At 42.4% G+C, this 15000-nt stretch overlaps 2 protein-coding genes across 2 annotated transcripts in view; both read right to left on the minus strand.

The window, feature by feature from the left end:
- Positions 1 to 2513, minus strand: part of LOC115379169 (5'-AMP-activated protein kinase subunit gamma-2-like) — a 64981-nt gene extending 62468 nt beyond the window's left edge. Inside the window, exon 1 of the mRNA XM_030079889.1 lies at positions 2364 to 2513. Within this exon, the coding sequence (XP_029935749.1) occupies positions 2364 to 2453 (90 nt within the window). The 5' untranslated portion in view covers positions 2454 to 2513. The remainder of the gene's footprint in view (positions 1 to 2363) is intronic.
- Positions 2514 to 11638: 9125 nt separating this feature from the next.
- Positions 11639 to 15000, minus strand: part of LOC115378724 (melanoma receptor tyrosine-protein kinase-like) — a 53349-nt gene continuing 49987 nt past the window's right edge. Inside the window, exon 27 of the mRNA XM_030079183.1 lies at positions 11639 to 15000. This exon is cut by the window's right edge and continues 497 nt beyond it. The gene's annotated coding sequence lies outside the window, so the exon portion shown is untranslated.

Below are 15000 nucleotides of genomic sequence, written 5' to 3' on the forward strand. Positions count from 1 at the left end.
TGTGTGTGTGCGTGTGTGTGTGTGTGTGTGTGTGTGTGTGTGTGTGTGTGTGCGTGTGTGTGTGTGTGTGTGTGTGTGATGCTGCAGGAGGACGAGGTCAGACGGTGGCGCCGGCGGCAGCGAGCGGTGACTCAGCACTCAGCAGCTTTCTGCTCTATATTATTTATGCCATAAGTCATAATTCATTCATTTGTTTGTTTGTGACGAAGGGAACCCGGAGTCACGCGTGTCCTCCACCTCTGCCGGGGACACGCCGAGGTCGTCTGGGAAAAAAACACTTTGTTCTCCGTCCAAAAAAAAAAAAAAAGGAAAACAAAACAAACAAACAAAAGAAAACAAAACTAAAAAACCAGGGTGCAGTTCAGTGTTGTGTCCAGCGGGGGCAGCACTGAGCCCCTCCCACATGTCCTCATCTGAGCTCAGAGAGATGTGGATCTTCTGAAGCAAGAGGAGCAGCATCATCATGTGGGCCGTCTCTCACATGGTGCCTTCACACTCCACATGAAAGCTGGTAAATCTGAGCGTTCAGACGCGAAGCGAACAGACTAATCCTCTGTGAGCGTGTCGCTGAGCAGAACACTGAAACTGTCTCTGTCTCTGAACAGATAAATGAGCAGCTGATGGTCAGTGTGAGTGTGTGTGTGTGTGAGTGTGTGTGTGTGTGTGTGTGTGTGTGAGGTGGCAGTTTGGTCCTGCTGAGGCTCCATCTGTCTCGCTCACACTGACTGACAGGAAACACTCTGCCCTTTTTTTTTTCCCCAGCCGCTCAGCCTTGCTGTTACATAAACGCTAAAATATCACAAACCAAACGTCTTTATCTCGAATCCACTGACCCAGATTAGATTCAGTGGGATGGGATTAGATTAAATTAGATTAGACTGCGGTGATCCCCGTGGGGAATCTGGGTCCCAGCAGCAGATAACAAGATAGCAGTGAGAGTCAGACGCAGGATGATTAGATGATTTGACTGGATGAGAGATTTTAATCCATCAAAGACACTGCCACATACAAACTGTGCAGCGGTTACTTCACTGACCGACTGTTTACTGACCGACTGTTTACTGACCGACTGCCTGAAAGTAAACAACAAAGGAGCGTCTGTTTGTAAACAACACAAACAAACGTCATGTGATCCAAAGTGTCGGTGTTATCGAGCTCCTCATAAAACACAGAAAACCAAAAAGAAACTGCTCAGCGTTTGTTTCCTCAGCCTCGTCACTTCAGCTCAATACAGCCTCGACCTGGCAGGCCACGCCCACTGCGGATGGACCACGCCCCAATGTCGATTAGCCACGCCCCCCCCCCACACACACAGCAAATGACAAAAGTGAGGAAAAGTTACAGTTTAACTGTGGAGGAGTTTGGTGCTAAAAGAGAGCAGAAAACCAGACGTGTGTGTGTGTGTGTGTGTGTGTGTGTGTGTGTGTGTGTGTGTGTGTGTGTGGGATCCTATGAGACTAGGATCAGCATCTCACTATAATAATACTAATACTAATACTAATGATAATATATAAATAGGTGGTCTGTTACTGAAAAATAATCACTGAGGTTATGTTTCGCATTTTCACAAGAAAATTTGAGCCCAAATTCAGAAAATTCAAATTGATTTCTTTCAAAAACACAAAGTGGAGAAAAGTGATCAGAAAATGACAAAAACAGGCCAAAAAAATTGTTTTAAAAAAATACAATAAAATGATCAGAAATGACAAGAGAATTAGTCCACGCGACAGGCAGAAAAAAAACTATTTACAGTGATTGTCATGATGCATTTATGGATTTATAAGTTAAATTGCAAGAATTTTATACAAAAAATGTTTCAAAAAATTACCAAAAACTGTGTTTAAAAAAGAGGGCATATAATTTCATAGAATATAATATATGTGGGTGTAGGCTATAATTTCAGATTGTGGAATACGTCTGCTGTGGTTAGTGTCTGTCAGCCAATCACAGATGTCCCTGGATCTGCTCCCGAAACACACACACACACCAGCACACACACACACACACACACACACACACACACACACACTAACACACACACACACACACACACACTAACACACACAAGTATTATCACTAGCAGGCATTAACACACACTTACTCACACTAATAAGCATTAACACACACCTACACACACACCTACACACACACACACACACTCACACACCAGCAGGCTTTCACACACACACCTACACACACACACACACACACACACACACACACACACACACACACACACACACAGAAAGGAGGGCAGAAAACGAGGCTGCTCCATTTCCAGGCCTACAGCTATCTGACCTGTGAGAGGCAGACAGACAGGTGGACAGACAGGTAGACAGACAGGTGGACAGGTAGACACTCACAGGCATGTTGAGTCGCAGTGACCGCCTCTTCCTGCAGCTCTTCTTCTTCTCCTCTCTCTTCTTCGTGGGATCGGCCGCTGTGCTTCCCATCTCCGTCTGTAAATCCCTCGACGACCTGAGCTCAATTAGCGGATTATCGCGTCCAGAGCGAGCCGCCGGCCGGCCGCCAGGGGGCAGCAGAGCCGCTGCCGCGCACCGGCCTCGACCTGCTGGAACATCACCACAGGACTCCTATGATATTCTTATATTCCACCTCTAACTGGTTCATTCTATTTTCTTTATCCTATAATATTCCCGTACAGATGCAAGGTGCGTCTGTGGAACTGCACAGTGAGTTAACAGAGACTTTACTGTCACTTATTATAATTTTATCATTATTATATTCCTATTATATTCTCCTGAGAAGAATACATATATTATTACATCTCCGACGCACTCAGTAGTGAATTCATAGTGGCACTGTGATATGTTTAATATCTTATAACCTCTTTATAATATTCCTATAATATTCCTAAACTATCCCTACTGGCAGGAGTCAGTAATGATATGATGATGCGTCTTATTGCATCAAGTACTATTACTGTAATATTCCTATAGTGTTGCTATAGCGACTTATTGTGTGTGTGTGTGTGTGTGTGTGTGTGTGTGTGTGTGTGTGTGTGTGTGTGTGTGTGTCGTGAATTGTGAGTTTATGATGTTAACTTCTAATCTGTGGTATCCCAGTAATATTCTTACAATGCTATTTTCTGTGATATCTCTTATTATTATTATCGTTATTATTATTGTTTGTATCACAGGATTACTATTGTTATTTTTCATATAGGATTTTTTTTTTTTTTTTTTATTCCAGGTGAAAAGATATATTCTCTTGGATGTTCACAGCAGCGACTCGGATATACTCACACTCAGCGGAGAATAAAATATCACAGAGCTAAAATGTCCCCGTCAGAGGCAGCAGGGTGGCGTCCCGGGGTCCGGTGAGACACCGACTCAAGACGCTGACAGCTCCGGACCGGGATGAGCGGCTGTCATCCACCGGAGGCTCGCTCCTCTTCCTCACCGTGCACGCAGTCCGCCGTCACCGCCGCTCCTCCGCCTCCGCCCCGCCGGTCGGATCCAGGTGAGCCGCGCGGAGCTCCGTGCTCCTCTCCGCCGGCTGTGAGACGCGTTTGTCGGTCAGAGCGGCAGCAGAGGGAGCCATGCGGTGCGTGAGCGGCCGGCGGCAGACTCAGCTCACGGCGGCGGGGAGGAATCCTGCCCGGCGGAGAGCGGCTCCATGACGGAGGGAGATTACGCACGACGCACAGCGCAGCCCGCTGCCGCTTTAACACGGAGCCCTGAGCAGTACTACTGTGACAGGAGTACTGATAGTACTACTACTACTACTACTACTACTGCCACTGCTACTACTGCCACTGCTACTACTACCACTGCTACTACTACTACTACTACTGCTACTACAACTGCTAGGCTACACGTACTACTACTACGACAACTACTACTATTGCTACTACCACTACTATAGACCTACTACTACTACTACAAATGCTAGGCTACTACTACTACGACAACTACTACTACTGCTACTACCACTACTATAGACCTTCTACTACTACTACTACCACTACTGCTAGGCTACTACTACTACTACGACTATACTACTACTACTGTTACTACCACTACTACTAGGCCTACTACTACTACTACTACTACCACTACTGCTAGGCTACTACTACTACTACGACTATACTACTACTACTGTTACTACTACTACTACTAGGCCTACTACTACTAAGACTACTTACTACTGCTACTCCTGCTACTACTACTACTGTTAGGCTACTACTGTTACTGCTCCCACTGCTACTATTACTACTACTGCAAGTACTACTACTACTATTTCCACAACTGTTACTACTACTGCTACAGCTACTGTTACTACTGCTGCTACTCCTACTACCACAACTATTGTTACTATTGCTACTACTACTACTACTACTACTACTACTATGGATACTACTACTGCTACTACTACTACCACCACCTCTACTACTACCACTACGGCTACTACTGCTACACCTTACTACCATTTTAAGCTACTACAGCAACACAAACTACGACTTCTACTGCTATTAGTATTACTGCTGCTACTACAATTACTACTACTACTACCGCTATTATTACTACTATTTCTATTACTACTACTACTACTACGACTACTATTGCTACATTTTCTGCTACTACTTCCTAATCCTATATTACCATATTAGGCTACAACAACACCAACTAGTACTACTGCTTCTAACCTACTACTACTACAATTACTACTATGATTATGACTATTACTATTACTAATACTATCACTGCTACAGATACTGCTAGTAGTATACAACCAGTGGTGGAATGAAAAGTAGAAACTGCTGCTCAGGTAGCAGTACTGTTACTTGGCTGATATTTTACTGCAGTAGAAGTAGAAGTACTATTGCAAAAATCTACTGAAGTAAAGGTAAAAAAAAAAAGTTCGTATAAAATGTAAAAGTTACTGAGTTACTTTAAGAAACACAATAAAAATAACAAAAGTTCAACAAAAGTTCCAACTTGATTCTTTTATTGTTAATTTTTTTTTATTGTTTATTTTATTGAGCAAAGTAAAGGCAGAGTACTCATCTTCTGTGCGACAGGCTCACTGTAGCTTGTCCGTTTATGACGGTCCAGAGGGAAAGTTGTGTTTTCTAACAGTTTAAAACGCATCAAAGCTCAATACTGCAGTTTAAATGTGTTTAAGTACGAGTAAAAGTACTCACTACATATGCTCTAGAAGTTCAAGTATATGAAAAAAGCAAATCAATTATAAAAAACACAAGTAAATGTAATTAGTCTGTCGTACTACAACTGCTACAATCACTACTACTACTATCTGTAATACTACTGTTACTATTACTGCTGCAGCTACTACTAAGGTACTATCACTTCTACCAGTGCCAATAAAAGCTGCCATTAGTAGTACAACTACTACTAATCCTACTACTATTCCCATTACTGTTACAGGTATTACAAGCTACTACTACCTCATTTATTATTACTGCTGCAACTTGTACTACTACTACTGCTAGTACCACCATATTAAGCTACTACAACAACAGCTACTACTACTATAAGTACTTTTAATATTACCACCACTACTACTGTTACTACTACTAATACTACTACCCCTACTATGGCTATTACCACGACTATTACTAAATTACTGCTACTACTGCTACTACTACTGCTATTACCACTACTACTACTACTACTAGTACTACTACTATGACTACTACTGCTACTACAACCCTATTAAGCTACTACAACAACACCAACTGCTACTACTACTATTACTACTACTACTGTTACTATGATTGGTGCTGTACTACAAGGTTACTTAGCTTATTGATACTACATATTCTACTAGTTCTGCTACCATTAGTACTACTACAAGAGTTACAGTTGGTACTACTACCACCACAGCTACTAGGGTGAGTACTATTACTGCTAACACTACTGTTAGAAAGACTATTAGTAATACTACTGTTACTACTACTGCTGCAGCCATATGAAGGTAGTATCACTACTACCGGTGCTAGTAAAATGCTGCCAGTTGTAGTACAGCTACTACTGATGCTACTGCAATTCCCATTACTAATATTATTACAAGCTACTACTACTGCATCTACCAAGGCTATTGTCATGACTACTACTTTTACTACTACTACTACCACTTGTGCCAGTATCAGTTACATAATACTGTGTAATCTGTTATGTAATCTGAGTTGCAGTACCCTGATTGGACAGCAGGTGCTGCTGCTTAATAAATGACCAAAACATGTTCACATGCATTTTTATTTATTTTTTATTCATTTATTTGATTGGAACAAACTCATATACACTGAACATTTCTGATGCCTTTATATTTACATTTATAGGTTAAGCTCATCTGAAAAGTTTTTTTCCCTAGTCGGGCCCTTTGCTAAAACTGTTAATAAACATCATCAACAAAAGAACAGAACAGGATAAAAGTCAGTAAAATATGAACAATAAAAATAAAAAAAGAAGAAAAATCAATACTTAAATAATGCTTAAACATGCACACTTTGAAAAAAATGTAAATCATGACATACATACTACATACACAGTGGCCCACATGAACTTTTCTGTCTCAAGAAGTGTGATAAGATGAAGTCCAGGTCGGTTGCCATGGAAACGCAGGGTTTTTGTGCATGTGTGAGTGCTCCAGGTGAACCCAGAAGCTCTGAGCTCACCTTGTGGTCCCTGTTTTACCTTTTGCTTTTAGCTTCATGGTCCTCAGTTCTTGATGCGCTCGTGCCCAGCAGCTGCAGCTAAAACGAGAATAACTAACAGAGGAGCCGTCTGGTTGGAGGAGGACACGGCTGCAGTTTCCTGACATGTGGACCGACGGCCACATAAAACAAATAAAGGCCAGTGCTCAGAAAAACACCAGGGTCTTTCTCCAGTCTTAGGGGGAAATGGATAACTGAGGTTATGACGGGACCACGCTGCAGAGCCAGATTAAACTGAAAATGCTACGACAAAAACACCTGACCACACAAAACAAAATGAGAACGTCTTCGGGGGGGTCAAAGGTCAACAGCAGAAGCCAAATAGAAGTAGTGAACATCGTCTGAAAGCTGGCACCTAAAGATTAATTTGAGATGCTGCTCAGCTTTGTGTGCCAAATTATTCTAATTATAAATCTGGAATAAACACTGTATTGTTGTTTTTGTTGTTGTTTTATTTAGAGTTTAGCCTCCCATGCTCAGTTATGTGTCATATGTTGTTGCAGCAATTTTAATGTTGATACCATTTGTTACCTGCAAAATTTGACCATTTTTGTTCACTGTAGAATTAATAAAAATGGTCAAAAATCCCTCCAAAATCCCACATTAGGACACCAAGACCCTGAGGAACACCACAGAAAAATTCATGTTTGATTTGGAGTCAAAAACTTTTGACATTTGTAGATTTCTGTAAGAACTGTATTTTCCTGTGACTGGATGTTGAGCGTTGTGTTGTGTAAATGTGTCAGAAAGTGTCCCTCACTGTCAGTCCAGCTGGAGAAGCAGAGCTCCTCTGAACGGCCTCGCTCTCTAGTTTGTGTGTGTAAAGTCTGATGAGGCTGTGATTCTCCTAGAGGTCACTAGAGGTCATTTTCTCCAGCGACGTCCAGTTGGACAAAAGTCTCTGGCTGCAGTGAAATGGCTGCTATGGGGGCCAACATCATCACACAGGAATCAAATGTGGCTCGTTGAATCCACAAGAGTCTCAGCTTTCCAGTCAAAGCAACTGATGCAGCTCCAAGACTGTTTAGGCCCCAGTCTGCACACACACACCATTTTACAACAGGCCACAAGAACACATGTGGACTGCAGGCTTTGGGGCCCAAACTGCATGGGATTAGCAGAAGGTGGGCGTGTCTGCAGAGGGGAGAGCCGTGGCTGCCCAGAGAACCCATTGTTATGGTGATTTGTCCATATTGAAGTCCACATGTGTGTCCACAGTCACAGTGACCACAGCCTCTCAGACGTAAAGTGTCTTTGTGGTTTTTGTGTTTGGCGATAAAGTGAAAACTGTGGTTTCTCTTCTTGGCAATTCCAAAGAGAAAATATTTTTAGATTTGCTTCGGTGTCAAAATACGTAGATAATCTCATAATGTATAGTGGTTTGATTAGTATCACCTGTTATTTTGTTTGTTTGTTCTTACACATTGTTCCTCACTCCTCCTCAGTTTTCTTTCTTTCGGTTTGTCTTTATGGAGGAAATAAAGAGAGCTGAGTCAGAGTGTGACAGGCCCACACAGTCAACACACAAGCTGCTGCTTTTGTTCATCTGCCAGCTTCATTTGATGAGGATTGATGAGTTACACTTTATTGTCAGATTTTTTTTTTTTTTTTTTTTGGGTGCACCAGCAGCAGCTCCATCTGTAACGGCACAAAACAAAAAAGAAATTAGGAGCAGTGCACCTCAGCAGTCCACAGTGTTCATCAAAACCAAAAATAAACCTCAGTAAAAAGTGTTTAAAAATGTTCTCGCTGAGGACAGATGAACTCTTTATTTTTAAAAATACCTTTTCTCTATAATTTCTCTCTGTAAAAGCTTTGTTTTTTTTCTCCCACGCCTCCCTGTTGTCCTGAGCAGCTCCTCCATGCTGCTGTTCTTTGTCTGTCCACATCAGAGTTTTAAATCATGAGCAGTGACTCGATCTGTTCTCCTGCTCCCTCCCTGCTGCCTCGTCATGTCAGCAAAACCACAACGAGCTTTTATTTTGACATCGCATTATTCTGCTTGTCAAAGGTCACCTGCCTGAGACAGAGAACAAATCAAGAGTTTGAATTTTTCGTTTTTCATGTTTTGTTGTAGACACATCATCCTTCCCTTTCAGCTGCTGATGCTTTTACTCAGCGGCTCATCTGATCAGAAATCACTCCTGTTGTTTTTTTTTTTTTTTTTTTTTAATTTTATTTTAGCCGCTGTAGATCTCAGACTGAGGGACTGTCTGACCTGGCCTTGCTGAGAAAGCTGCAGTACGCCATTTTGACCACTAGATGGTGTCATCAGCACAAACTCTGAGAGCAGCAGGGTGGCGTCCCGGGGAGTTAAAGGCAGAATGAGCAAACAACACTAATCACCTCCATCACCTCCTCTGAGCCACTACGAGTGTGTGTGTGTGTGTGTGTGTGTGTGTGTGTGTGTGTTTGTGTTGGTGTGTGTGTGTGTGTCTGCAGAGACCCTGTCCTCTGGCTGGATTGTCTTGTTTTGCTGAGTTCGGGACTCTTCTGGGTGTCGGCCTTTGGGCAGCGGGTGTGTCGCTCCCAGCCAATCACAGCGCAGCGCCGTGCCACATCGAGAGCAGCACTTCCAATAGGAAGCTGTGAAAATCACGGATGTGGAAAAAGGAAATGTAGCGAGGAGAAACACAAAGGGGACAAAGCTCGTCTCTGAGGTTGGCTGAGGAAGTGTTGGACAGGAAAGGGCCGGTGGGACTTTTTTTTCCTAGGATGGCAAAGGAATTACAGTTTTTCTCAATTGCTTAGACACAATTCCTGGAACAACTCACAATTTTCTCAAATCTTCACACACAATTCTAAAAACTCACACCCAGCGGTACAAACATCCAACTTCTGGGTCCCAATTAGTTTTTACCCTCAGACAAAACACACACAAGCTGTCAAAACAGACACTACATGAGTGTTTGTTCCACACTGGAGGGATTCATTCAAAACGCTGCCACCAAAATGCCCACAATAGGTTTTATTCACAGTATTTCCATATTCAGCACATATACAGGTTCATTAGCATGATCTTGTCTCAGGTCAGGGTCAGGCCATAGTATTTCATCAACATCACACATTATGTCTGCTCTTGCCAGGCAGCGTGGGAAATATCCCCTTGTGGATCCAGTATGGCATGGCGGTGGAGGATGCCATGGTGATGCTGCCCCCCCCTCTGGCCTGGAACTCGTGTGATTGCTCAGTGTCCAATGATGTTGTGGCCCCTTTGGTGCCTTTTTATCAGATTGAAGTCTGCTTCATCGATAAAGATGTACTCATGAGGGTCAGCCATGGCATCCATCTCAAAGCTTCTCTACAGGAGTCCAAAACACACATTTGACTTCAAACACAGTACTGTGTGTACTGGAATGAAAGATGGGCCTTTACTCTACATACTATAACATTTCTGTGTTGTATAGCAATAACCTGCACATATTGGAATCGTTGTTCCTTAACCCTGTCAGAGTTCCTCTCACAAGGCACAAGGTGAAGTTGTTTCATCCTCTTCCTCTTCCTCTTTGTTGTCCACCAGCCTCGGCATGGTTGTGATCCGCTGTCCCAAAGCACATGAACATGCCTCCAGGCCTCCAGGCCTATTTACTGACCCACAGTTCTTACTGGTGTGTTAACAGTTTTTAGGCTGAGTGTTTGCACTTGGAGAAAGGTGTGGTCTCTGAGTTTAGGTCATGATAACTTGAGTTAATTATATTGAGAGCATGTGTTTGCTGAATGAACACATAGTGCACTGAATGATTTATCTGGCCACTTTTGTGTAAGGTTTTGCAGAAAGAGTTTTGAATATTGAAACTTGTGGAAACAGGTGAATTGTGTTTATGGTTATGGGAAATGCTTGTGTGCTTCTGGGAATGACAGAAAGGTTTGGGTTTTTGTGCTACAGGAACCAGATTTTGTGTTTTAGCAATCGAGAAAAACGGTAAAACTGGCTGTTGGTGGTCAGCTGAGGAGGAGGGACGTTGAATGTTGTATTTACAGACCAGGAGGACTAATCCTGCCCACTCTGCCTTAAAAATAAAGTTTTCTGACAGCAGCGGTGGTTGGACTCTCACGAGGCTGCTGTGGGATTATCTGGATTAGCCTCAGCTGCAGGCTCAGGTCAGGTCATTAGGTCGTGGCTGAGTTAAGAGGTTTTTTTTCTTTGTTCGGGTCTCGGTCCAGTGATGTGAACTCATGTTGCTCACCTGAAGCCCGAGTGGACAACCCCCCCGTTCAGTACAACATACAGACCATCCGCCTGTGAACGCAGCTTCTTCACTGTGATGATGTTATTGAAAGACTGACTCCAGCATCAGCCTGGCTATGTGTGTGTGTGTGTGTGTGTGTGTGTGTTAACCTTTAATAGTGTTAACCTTTAACCTTTAATATAAATGTAAATATATTAACTGGTGTATATTAATTAGAAATTATGATCGTAGTTATTACTATTGCTAATATTGTATTCTCATTATTATTATTATTATTATTGCTATTGTTATTGTATTATTATTATTATTATTATTATATAATGGTTATTGATAATATTTAAGAAGCAGGATAAATCCATCAGGTACTTGTACAGGTACTAGTAGAGGAGGTGGGATTACATAAGTTTCGACTTCTTCCCACTCCTTTTTGAACATAACTTCACTGTCTGTTGTTATTCATGTTGCTTTGTTTTATTGTTGTTCAAAATAAACTTTTCAAATCAAAAAAATCAAAAACCTTTTAAAACTGGACAGCATTGCGGGACACCCCCGGTGGCTAACCAGATAAGAGTGTGCACCATTCCTGCCTTTCCTTCTGGCTGTCAGATGGAGCAGAAATGCCAAAAATAATAATCTCAAAAAACAAAACAAAACAAAAAACACTTGACAGCATCAGCCTGGCTGTCTCTGTGTGTGTGTGTGTGTGTGTGTGTGTGTGTTAACCCTCTAACAGTGGACTTAGTTATCAGTAATGGAAGTGGGTTGTGTTGTCAATGTGGCTGGATTTGCATGACCTCGCCGCCACCTCAATATCACATGAACAAAACGGGGAAATCAACGTCTGACTCACAGACACACGAGCGCGACAGGAGCAAAGAGGCTTTTATTTTGTGAGCAGTGCTGTCAGGACTCTGTACACAGTTTGTGAGGTTTGGTCATGTTGGTGACACAGCGCCTGTCCGATCCAGTGTGTTTCTACCCCCCTGCTCGCACCAGGACCACACTTCACGGGTTTATGTTATTATTATTATTATTATTATTATTATTATAGTCATTACAGTCTGTCACAGGCGGTGTGTTTGTGCTACTGAAGCAGTGACTAAACATGCAGAGAGTTAAAGCTCCGTCCCCGTTCCTCTGCATGTCCAGAGGTTCCTCTCCTTCACGTTCCTCTGCTCTCCTCCCAGAGCGAGCAGTGGGCTTTCAGAGCTGCCACATCACTCCTCCTCCCTTTCCTCCATTCATTCCACTACGATATGAACATGAACTTTCAGAGCCTTCACACTTTCTTCACTCCAGTTTTCCATCAGCCCAATAAAGTTGTAGAAAATGGACCAAACATTCAGAATCACTGGGACGGAGCTTCTAGTGTCTCAAAGTGTCTGTGACATTTTTGTGATAAAAAAAAAAAAAAAAAACATTTTGTCAGTGAACTGTATTTGTAACAGAACTTATATATGAAGATCTCAACGCACTCAGGCAGGGAAACGCTGAGGATCTTCAGTATAAATGCGTTACGGTTTAAACGTGATCCTGGTATTTTTCACATTACATGGTTCAACACACACACACACACACACACACACACACACACAGTTTTTTTCCTCCACAGAGATGACTGTCAAATTAGTTGTCATCGCCACTGTTGGTGCTCATCCTGCTGCTCTCTACCAGCAGATGGCGCTATTCCTGCTTCTGCTGCTTTACATACATCATCTGTAAATACCTGAAAGTGCTGAAACACACACACACACACACACACACACACACACACACACACCCTAAAGCCGGCCCTTTAGGGTGTGTAGCTTCTTCCAAAAAAGAAATTCGACACAGGTAAAAATAAGACTTCAAAAAAAAAGAAAGAAAAAAAAAGAAAAGTGAGATGAGTTTTCTGCGTTCACAAAACCTGCGTCGGGTTCCTCTTTTGGAAGAGTGTGTTTGTTTGACGGGGTTTCTGTACGCTCATGGAAAAACTGGAGACGTCACAGAATCTGGGAATGTTTTGGGAAAATGATGCAATATCCCTAAAATCTTGGAAAAGCCGTGTAATTTTAATATAGATTTTTCAGGCCTGGAAAATGTTTAAAAATGTGTAAGAAAAAAAAAAAAAAAAAAACATACAAGAAAATGATAAGAAATCAACCCCAAAAATTTATAAAAAAAAAAATTAATTAAAAAAAAATAATAATAATACACTGATGGACTGACAGGTTTACTGTGTTTAATTGGATGTGATTCGTCTCCCATTTGGGTTTAAACCAATAAAACGGGTTTCTTTAATGTTTTTTTTGGCCGGGAGCGGCGGCCTCACAGCTCATTTCACATTTTGACGCTGAGGATGAAGTCACATACACACACACACACACACACACACACACACACACACACACACACACACACACACACACACAAACTGTACATTTATACAAACGTTCACCTGCTTTCCTCAGTCCTGGGACGTCAGAGAGGAACGCACAAATAATCCCAACTCCACCCAAATCATCTCAATAAGCCCAGACAGGCTTTAACCCTTTAAACTCTGAGCAAAAAAGTCCAGATTTCTTTCACCGACTTGGGAAGAAAAAGCCACTTAGCAAGAAACGAGCCGCCGGTTTAGCAGAAATTAATAAAAGGTTACAAGAAAATGACCTTGGCTGCTCATTTTTGGGTTTTACTAATTTTTTTTTTGCAAATTTTTGGGTCATTCCTCGTGAAGCTGCTCATGAGCTTTTTCATATTTTCATGTTTTTGATAGAAATCGAGCCGGTTTGCTCCAGTTTGCTGAGGGTCACATGCCTGCAGCGTTTAAACAGCGGACAGCTGCCGGCTCTCCTCCAGGACGTCCTGCTCAAATAAAAGTCAAAATAAATAAATAATCCAATCCAATCCTCTGTCCTGACTTGTCAAGTTTAAAAGTCAAAGTTTTTGACAACAACAGACTCCAGTTTGACTCCAGTCTGACTCCAGTCTCACTCCAGTGTCACTCCAGTCTGACTCCAGTTTGACTCTAGTTTTGTGACGTTGGACTCCAAACGGCCTGAAAGTGACAGTTTGGACTCGTGTTTGGCGTTAGCAGACCTCAGCTAACGTTTTCCGTTTGAGTCGACGTTATCGCAGCGGTGGCGCTTCAGACAGATGACCAATCAGACGGTCCGACCGCGGGCTGGACGGGCGCAGACCGACTGGACGGAAAGCTGAGACATGAGCTCAGGGGGGGGGTTGGAGTCCTCCGCTCTGAGCCACGTCCTCCTGCTGGAGCTCCTGGTCCAGACCTCCACCTCCCGCCCGGCCGCCCACTTCCTGTTTCCACGGCGTCTCGAGTCCACAACCAGAAAAACTGCAGAGCTGAACTCCAGATCAGCTGCTGGCTCACCGACAACAACAACAACAACAACAACAACAACAACAACAACAACAACAACAAAACAAAACGAGGAGAAAACGAGGAATGTTTGAGAAATTTCCATCTCCAGTGATGTCAGACTACCAGGGTGGCAGATTAACCCAGATTAATTTAGATTAATTTACACGACACTTTTTCTGTCTTTGTGTCCGCTCCCATCGCTCCACTGACCTGAACATCATCATTTTAACACAAACACAGTTCTCCAGTCGTTCTTGATGTTTCTGTGAATTTTGAGCTGATTCTCCTGTAACTTCTTTTTTTCAAAGTTTTTGGCTGGTATTTTTTTTTCTGCCTTGTCATGTCATTCACAGAAATCCAATAAATATTCTCATGTTTCAAAGGGCAAAATACTTCCAGTTTTAATGTCATTCTTAGAAGTTAGTAGTTTTTTAAATAGTTAATTAGTTCATTTGATCATTTTGTTAATTTGATAATATTTTAACAGATGAGTGTTTGTTGTGCGTCGTCATGTTCGCTTCTTCTGAGAAAAAAGAAAACTTTATGAGGATAATCTGCCACCCAGTCTGACTGGAAGGTCGTCGGTTTGACTCCCTCGTGCTGTGTTAGAGCCCATGAGCAAGGCAGTCTCTGCCTCATCACTGCAGCGGCAGCTTGCACTGGTGAGTGTGTCAGTCGACGTTCCCTGGATAAATTAAAGTAAAATTCAAGTTTTAAAAACAAAACAATAACAGGTTAAGTTA

This window comes from Myripristis murdjan, chromosome 20 (assembly GCF_902150065.1).
Source record: "Myripristis murdjan chromosome 20, fMyrMur1.1, whole genome shotgun sequence".
Taxonomy (NCBI): domain Eukaryota; kingdom Metazoa; phylum Chordata; class Actinopteri; order Holocentriformes; family Holocentridae; genus Myripristis; species Myripristis murdjan.